The sequence below is a fragment of the Guillardia theta genome (assembly GCF_000315625.1).
Source record: "Guillardia theta CCMP2712 unplaced genomic scaffold GUITHscaffold_100, whole genome shotgun sequence".
Lineage (NCBI taxonomy): Eukaryota > Cryptophyceae > Pyrenomonadales > Geminigeraceae > Guillardia > Guillardia theta.
Genome location: NW_005434574.1, coordinates 109,583 through 117,975, shown reverse-complemented (window position 1 = coordinate 117,975; position 8,393 = coordinate 109,583). Strand labels below are relative to the sequence as shown.

Here is an 8,393-nt window from a genome sequence, read left to right as displayed (position 1 = left end):
CAGAGTACTGACTGCACATTGGAAGATCGAGCTCGAGATTCAAGGAGGACCATCCCCTCGCCCTCTTCTTTCTGTACCTCACTTGCTCTCCGACGAATCAGCCTGCTATTACCATGGTGAGCGGGAAGTAGCCCGATGATGTGAAGTTTTGAAACTCTTGCCTGCTTCTTCCTGTAATCTTATGACACACGTTTCTCCTTCCTCTCATGTGATATTTTCGCGATGTTGTTGTTCTCTTTCCTTATCGTATGAAGTCTTTGTTGACTTTTTATGTGCGTTCTTGTTTCATGCGACGTTGCAATTTTATTGTCTTCCTTCTCATATGATGTCTACAGGCTACGTTCTTGCTGAGATGGCGGTGCATCAAACTCGCAACTTCTTCTTGAAGAACTTCGGACAGATTGTGGACAACAACAAGATCGGTGAGGAGGAGGAGGAGGAGGAGGAGGAAGCGAACGTTCACAGAGCTGATGCATGAACAGGGCCGATGCTCGAGGAGGTGATGATGAGTCAAAGGGGACCTGAAGAGAAGAGAAGAGGGGAGGAGAAGGCGATGTGGAGGAAAGGGGAGCCGAGGAAGGGAGAGGACGAGGGAGAGCTTGAGGAGGAAGAGAGGAGGACTCTGTGGGACGGGGACTGTGGGAGGCTGGGGCTTGGGGGGGGGAGGGGGGGGGATGGGATTTCTCGAGTGCTCTCCTTGCTGAAAGGGGGGCAGGCGTACTGGCGGCCCGGAAACCTGGAGATGTTCCTGGACCTGGTGAAGAAGCTGACGGAGGAGCCGCTGACGGGGAGGCCTGGGTCAACGCGATCAAGATCCCTGTGGATGAGAAGCTGGGTAAGGTTATGCGCCATCGTCCTATGGGCTGACCGTCCTGCCACTGCAGAGAAGGAGAGGAAGGAGTATGACAAGGCTGTTGCCCGCCCTGCTCCTGGTGCCGATGCTGGAGAGGAGGAGGTCTGTTTGAACCACCCAAAATCCCGCTGCCGCTGCTGCTGCTGCTGCTGCTGCCGCTGCTGCTGCTGCTGCTGCTGCTGCTCCTCCTCCTCCTCCTCCTCATTATCATCTGCCAGTTCCAGTTCTTCCTGGATTCCTGCTTCATTTCTTCTGTCTTTGTCGTTGCCTTCTCTCCAGTCTTGCTCTTGCTCTTGCTCTTGCTCGTGCTCGTGCTCGTGCTCGTGCTCGTGCTCGTCTCTGAACGGCTCTTGTCCTCAGGTTGATCTCAAGATGCGCGTTCGCTTCGTCGACGGTCCCACTGTCATCGCCGACACCGAGGAGAGCAAGGGAGATTTCCTTGCTGCCTGCCGCCAGTTTGAGCGCTTCCTCGAGGAGAAGTATCCCCTTGCTGCTGGGGAGGGAGAGGGCAGCTCCGCTAGAACCTTCGGGTGAGGAGCCCGCCGTCGTGCCATACCTGGAAGAGGAGGAGGAGGAGGAGGAGGGTCATGTCTTGTGCTGTACATGAACTTTCCTTACCTGATGCATCCGATCCTCTTCGCCCCACTGCCAGGCACACGTCATTGCCGCAGTTGCCGTCCTCCTCGTCCTCGTCCTCCTCATCCCTCATCTTCCATCTACTACATCTCTTCTGCTACATCCCATCCCCTTTCCCTCTCCCTCTCTCTCCCTCTCCCCGTCCTCGTCCTGATCCCCCCTCTCCCCCCATCATAAATCTCCTCCTGCTCCTGCTCCTGCTCCTGCTCCTGCTCCTGCTAGTGCTTTCTTCCTTCCCCTCACCTTGTGCCCATACGACCAAGGTCGCTCGTCGGTCGATCGGAAGTACCTTGACATCGTCACGCGGCCGCTGCTGGAGGTCAGCTGGGGAACCTGTAGCCGCTGCGAGGTCGAGGAAGTTCGTTGGAAGGAACGACACGTCGAGTACCTTGAGGAGAGTGAGTCAAGGGGAGAAGAGAAAGGGGGGGGAGAGGGAGGTAGGAGAGGAGGGAGAAGAAGGAGAGAGAGGAAGATGATGAACAAGGATAGGGAGGGAGAGACAGAACTGCAGGAGGGAGGAAGGAGGAGAAATGTGGAGGAAGCAGGAGGAGAAGAGAGGAGGGAGAGGAGGAGGAGAAGGGAGAGGAGGAGGAGGAGGAGGAGGAGAAGGGAGAGGAGGAGGAGGAGGAGGAGGAGAAGGGAGAGGAGGAGGAGGAGGAGGAGGAGGAAGAGGAGGAGGAGGAAAATTACATGATCCGCTGATACATTCATCCGAGTCCTCCTTGTGTAGCTGCGAGACAAATCAACGAGGGAGAGAGAAGAGCCCGAGTGCGATGAGCAGGAGAAGAGTGGGAAGGGAGGAGGGCAGAAGAGGAGGAGAGAAGGGAGAGCAGTGGAAGGAAGGACAATCAAGGAGAAGAAGAGGAACAGAAGGAACAGAACCGAGGACACGAGAGGAGAGGAGAGGAGAGGAGAGGAGAGGAGAGGAGAGGAGAGGAGAGGAGAGGAGAGGAGAGGAGGAGGAGGGAGGCGGAGAGACCTGTCGGTAAGAGCCGAAGCCATATGTGCTCACCCGGTCGCATTCCTGAAGGGCCCAGCTGCAGGAGGAGGTGAGAAGGCAGTAGGGGAGGCAGGAGGAGGAGGAGAAGGAGGTTGAGGGGTTCGGGGGCAGGAGGAGGAGGTTGTGATGGTGGATGAGGATGAGGATGAGGATGAGGATGAGGATGAGGATGAGGATGAGGATGAGGAGCACAAGGAGGGAGGATGGAAAGAGGAGGAGAAGGAGGAGGAGGAGGAGGAGAAGGAGGACGAAGAGGGAGGAAGAAGGGAGTCACAGGATGCCGAGGAAGCCCGAGGTCGGGATCTTGTCAAGGCCCTTGGCGCTGGCTGCCCCTCAGCAAACCCCCAGCACAGGAGGGCCCAAGGCACCTGATCTGCTTCCACGCGAACTGAACGAAGGAGGGGGAGATGAAGAAGATGTCCTCCCTCGTTCTGTTCACCACCCTGCAGGAGTTTCTCAGCTCTTGTACCACCCTCTGACCCCAGGAGGGGCCCAGCAGCACCAGTACAGCGCGTCCTCGACGTCGTTCTTGAAGTTGGGGTAGTAGAAGAGGATCTCCGGGGTTTCTTCACCGCCCAGACCTGGGAAGTTTGCGGTCACCCACCAGCTGAGAAACGCTGAAGTCACACCTTGTGCAGGAACTTCCTGATAGGATCGCTGGCATGCACAATCCTGTGACTGCGAGCAATGTCATGACGACGATGATGATGATTATGATTATGATTATGATTATGATGATGATGATTTACGTAGTCTTGCCGCCTACATCTTCCTCAAAACTCTCAGTTGGAGCCTGATAGTAAGGATTAGAGCTAGAAAACCCAACAAAAGCAGATCCACAATGTTTACAAACAAGAATGCACTGCCAACACAATCACTTGCTCCTCTGGTTGATATCATTCAATGAAACAACCAAGAAAGAATCTTCATTGTGCAGCACATGATCACGTTTGAACCTCCCATGGAGCAAGTACAACCTCATTGAATCGCATTACAGCTTCATGCGAGTCGATCTCTGCGCCCAACTTTGAGCCTACAAGCAAGTCAGCCTTGCCACGTCATCATGAGAGCGCTACCGAAGATGTGTCCGGCGTTGCCGACTACCGCACAAGACTGTAGAGATTGAGATGAGGGGGGAGAATTGAGAGAAGAGGGGGAGAGGGAGGAGAGAAAAGTTGGGAGCAGGAAGGAAGGAGAGAAAATCGAGGGAAAGGGAAGGGAGAAGGGCAGGAAGAGGGAGAAAGCAAAGATGGGACAGGCAGGAAGAGAATCCATGAAAGGAATGAGAAGCAGGGAGGAGATACAAGACAACGAGCGAGTGGAGGAGGAGGTGGTGGTGGCGGTAGAGGAGGCTGAGACCTGGTATCTGGAAGGAACATACTGAGCAGGAAAAATCCTCCGGAATTCAGCGTTGTTTTCTCTGGAGAGTATATGAGATGGAGAATCTTAACTTGTTCCTCACCTTTCGAAGAAGTGATTTGACACGAGAGAAAGAATTATCAGCTCCAGCTGAGAACGAGTGTCAAGAAAAGAACAGAGGAAGGGAAACCAAGGAAGAGAGAAAGGAGGGACGTAAGGTGGCAGGAAAGAGAAGCAGTTCATAAGAGCAGGGAAGAGAGGGAGACGAAATGAACATACACGAGAGGAGAGGAGTGGAGTGGAGAGGAGAGGAGAGGAGAGGAGAGGAGAGGAGTTGAGTGGAGAGGTGAGGTGAGGTGAGGTGAGGTGAGGTGAGGTGAGGAGATCAGTGGAGCGGAGAGGAGGCGAGGGGAGAGGAGAGGAGAAGGGAGGAGAAGAGAGGAGATGAGATGAGATGAGATGAGAGGGGAGGAGGTGAGATGAGATGAGAGGAGAGGAGAGGAATGGAATAATGGAGGGGAGGAGAAAGCCAGGAGAGGGGATGGAATAATAGGGACAGCAACATTGGAACCACGAAGGGAAGAGGAAGATCAGAACAAATCACATCGAACATGTCACAAGACTCGTTTCCTTCACCACCTGCGTCAAGACGAACGGGGTGCTGAACAGTCTTGACCTGACGAACGACCAGCAAGAATGTGAAGTCCACATGTCTTCCTGTTCATGGTGATCATTCACTCAGGAGAGAAGTTCAGGTCTGAGTACCAGGCAGCGGACTAAGACGCTATCTGTAGGGGTGTCCTGTTAGCACAAGACTTCCTGCAGCAAGTTCAACCTGACGACCGAGCGACGGGATAGTTCTTCTCCAGGGGATCAGACAACGTCCCTTCAAACTCAAATTGCAGTTGTGTTTCCACCATACCGTAGTCTCGCAGATCGATCTGCCACGTCATCAGCATAACTTGTCTTGTCAAAAGGCTCCTCGCACTCACCAGCACAGTGAAGTTGTAGATGCCCGGCCGTTGAATGTCCTTGACCGCTAGCTGAAAGTGCATGTTCGATATCGACGTCGAGCGCTTCAGGCTATGGTCATAACCGAGAGGAGGCCAAGTTACCGCTCCTGCTGGCTGCCCGCTGAAGGTAGCTCTTCCTTCGACCTCAGTGCCAGGGGGGAGGACGGGAGGAGAGGAAGGGACGTCGGTGAGAGAAGACTGAATGACCATGCAGTCGATGTCGATACTGTCGTCGGAGGAGGAGTACTTGGCAGGATCTCTCTCGAGCGAGGACTCTACGACGACCGACCAGCCGCGCTCGGGCAGCTGGACCTGAATCCTGTCATGCGACTTGAGCTGATCGGGTTGGAGCAAGTGACTGTCAGCTGTGGAGGGGTCGACAGCGGTGAAGGAGGACAAGGCGGCTCCTATGTATTTCTCCTTGTCCAGGCCCTCCCCCGCGCCGTCGTCGCAGGAGTGTATGACAGTCAGCGAAGTCCTGCCGGGCTCGAGGAGGAGGATGGAGCGAGAAATGATCTCTCCCTCCCCTCCTCTCATCCCACTCGCTACCTCAGTGTCATTGAGGAAGATGTAGAAACGAGACCTGCTCGACGTCTGCCTGCTGACTCGGAACTCGATGTCGACCTCTCCCGTCCTTACATACTCATTCCTTGACGGTCTGAAGACCTGTAGGCCAGCGCTCGTCTCCTCTTCACAATGAGAGACGGCTCGAACGGAGGCTGAACATGCGAGGAGCGCGAGGAGGAGTTGAGCTCGTGCTCGCATGTTCTCAGCGTTGTCATCTCATCTGCCAAGAGCTATCAGCACGCTGATCCTCGTTGCCCCCCCCCTTCTCCCACCTTCCACCCCTCCCCCTAAGCTGATTGTGAGAGCTGGACAGGTCCCTGTCCCTGTCCCTGTCCCTGTCCCTGTCCCTGTCCCTGTCCCTGTCCCTGTCCCTCTCCGACTCCTCTCCCTCTCCCTGTCCCTCTCCCTCTCCCTCTCCCTCTCCCTCTCCCTCTCCCTTCTCCCTGTCCCCTGTCCCTGTCCCTGTCCCTGTCCCTGTCCCTGTCCCTCTCCCTCTCCCTCTCCTCTCCCTCACCGCCCCCGTAATCCCCTCCTGTTGCGTCCCTTCATTTCCTTCGGAAACATAGTGAATGGGCGATACGAGTGGTCGATCATCGAGGGAGTGGGGGCGGCAAGGGAGGAAGAGGAAGCTGGAAGGAGACACGGCAAGACGCTAGGACGACAGACATGTAAGGCGGAGAGAAGCGAAAGGGAGTTGGTGAGGGGGATAGTTGGAGGAGGAGGAGGAGGAGGAGGAGGAGGAGGAGGAGGAGGAGCGGAGAGAGGAGAGCAGAAGTAAATCTGCTCTTGCACTTCATCATTTATTACTCTCAATCGCTACATGAAGACTTGGTTCTCCTTCTGTATGCCAGAAGGCTCCTTGCCTTCGCTTCTCGACTGCTCCGACCAGTCCTTGGCATGATCGATCCAGAAGAAGCGAACTAAGATCGAGCTCTTGCCCGTGGGGCTAGACACGACCTCTCCTTTCTGCGTCCTCATCTCATACCATCCTTCCTCCCTCATGGCCTGGCGGACGCGGAGGACTGGCACAGCGATGTGTCCGATGACCAGGTTGCCTTGCTGACTGTCTCTGGCGTACAGGACGACGGTGGCGAGGTCGTTGACATGCTCGGAGCACGGCATGTTGAACACAGCAGACCACTCGGGAGCATCGGCGTTGCTCCTTATCCCCGTCGTTTTCTTGATCTTCCTGACCTGGAGCGTGCAGAAGTATCCTTCGAAGGACGGCAGGTCAACCAGCCCCTCCAGGTTCCTGCCCCGCTCGATCACCACCTGTACGTGGTGAGTGCACTCGCCAGCCTTAGGGGAGGTGACTCCCTGGTTCTCATAGCGCTCGTTGACGATCTGCGACAGCGCCTGGTACCAGACCTGCTGCTGCTCCTGCGAGCTTGAGAGTAACAGCAGCGTCTCTCTCCCAGTTCTCAGCTCCAACGCGTGCATGTCGACGGTTCCTTGCGGTTGGTCCTGCTGGCCTTGCCGCTCCGGCATGACTACGGAGGAGCCTCGGATGTTGATGCTGGTTCCGAAGGCCTTGCCAGCCTTGGCGATGGCTGTTTCCTCGTCAGGATAGAAGTAGATGCACTCGGTGTAAGGGTTCAGCAGCAAGAAGTTCTTCTTCACTTCGTCCTCGTTGTCCACCTTAACCTGGAACCACCCGCTGACGTGCGTCTTCGGCTCTGTCCCTCGGTAGCAGAACCTGGCGAGCACGGCAGTCTGCCCGCTCTCGCTCTGCACCGGCTTCCCGGTCGAGTCGCGGATCTCGTACCACCCCTCCTCCTTCCCAGACTCGGCCACTCTCTCGATGGGTACGGCGATATGTCCGATGTACACTCTTGAGGTCTTACCGGCATGCTGAGCCTTCTTACCGAAGAACACGACAGTGATCAGCTGTTTGCCGGGAGGAGGCGTCACCAGGCAGAAGCTCTCGTTCCAGGTGGGCTGGCTCGACGGTCGAGTAATGGAGGTGATGAAAGTCTGGTCAAGCAGCTGGATGACAGCGGTACAGCAGGGCTCCTCGTCCTCCACCAGAGGCATATTGCGGGCCTTGGTAAGGTAGACCTCTATCAGCCCGTCGGGGACTGGAATGTCAATCTGTTTGACTTCCTCGGGCCCCTTCTCCTCTTGCGCAGTCTCAACCTCCTTGCTCCTCTCAGGAAACTTGATGTTTGTGCGGCCGCCGCGGTATATCCCGTCGAACCACTGTTTCCATGCCTCCTCCTCAGCTGCGAGCTGTAGGGTGGCGGAGGAGGTGCTGACATCGAAGTAGATGGTCTTAGCCTTGTCGACGCTGTCACTGTTCTCAACCAGCCTCACCGAACATTCTCGGATGCTCGTCCGATCACTGAGCTGACCCTTTTGAGCACAGTCGTAATCTTCGTAGACACACAACACCTGAGAGAAGGGGTCCAGCACGTAGTACCTCAGCTTCGTGCGGCTCCTGTCCATCAGCCACCCATGAAGGATCTCCACGTCCTTGTCGATCTGAGAGCATCTCATGAAGATCTCCACGATGTTCTGCCGGTCAGTCGCCTTCTCGTCTCGCAGTGGGATGACCGTGTCAAGCTTCCCCCCCATCTGCTCCAGCAGCGCTACGGGAACAGACAAGCGCCCGACCTCGACCCCAGACCTCCCAGTGTCTACTCGAACCTCCAGGACTTCAGTCTCTGGGCTCTCGACCGGGAACTGGGTCGAAGAGTTCCACTCCAGCGCTGCCCCCTGGATTTCTTTCGTTCGGAAGGAGTGCTTGCCCAGCTGTAGCTCGCAGGTGGCCCCCTGATAGCACTGCTCGCCCAGGGACGAAGTGATCTTGCCGATGCCGACCTCCAGGACCAGAGCGACGTGCTTGACACTGGCAAGGAAATGCTCGGTGCTCGACGTCTGCTGGGCCTCCTCTTTCGGCTCCGGCTCCTGCTGAGGTTCGACAGGCTTGACTTCTGGTTGCCTTTCTTGAACGGGTTGACTCTCC

At 56.1% G+C, this 8,393-nt stretch overlaps 3 protein-coding genes across 3 annotated transcripts; 1 reads left to right on the top strand and 2 right to left on the bottom strand.

Annotated features, from left to right (window-relative positions):
* Positions 1 to 25: 25 nt before the first annotated feature.
* Positions 26 to 1,477, top strand: GUITHDRAFT_155064 (hypothetical protein; the record flags this gene model as incomplete). Its single annotated transcript, XM_005823969.1, has 5 exons — positions 26 to 116; positions 336 to 422; positions 483 to 499; positions 716 to 955; positions 1,214 to 1,477. Coding segments are annotated over 5 exons (609 nt in total), but the record flags the coding sequence as incomplete, so codon positions are not given.
* A 1,282-nt stretch (positions 1,478 to 2,759) lies between these two features.
* On the bottom strand, positions 2,760 to 5,626 carry GUITHDRAFT_145289 (hypothetical protein; the record flags this gene model as incomplete). The annotated part of the gene is made up of 10 exons (XM_005823968.1): positions 2,760 to 2,811; positions 2,858 to 2,932; positions 2,992 to 3,096; positions 3,239 to 3,282; positions 3,446 to 3,522; positions 3,566 to 3,602; positions 3,952 to 3,998; positions 4,488 to 4,565; positions 4,684 to 4,789; positions 4,841 to 5,626. 10 exons carry the CDS (start codon positions 5,624 to 5,626, stop codon positions 2,760 to 2,762), a joined length of 1,407 nt encoding a protein of 468 aa, XP_005824025.1.
* Positions 5,627 to 6,216: 590 nt separating this feature from the next.
* GUITHDRAFT_155063 (hypothetical protein) lies at positions 6,217 to 6,578 on the bottom strand. The gene has a single exon (XM_005823967.1). It carries the CDS (start codon positions 6,548 to 6,550, stop codon positions 6,245 to 6,247), a length of 306 nt encoding a protein of 101 aa, XP_005824024.1. The 5' UTR covers positions 6,551 to 6,578; the 3' UTR covers positions 6,217 to 6,244.
* Positions 6,579 to 8,393: the final 1,815 nt, after the last annotated feature.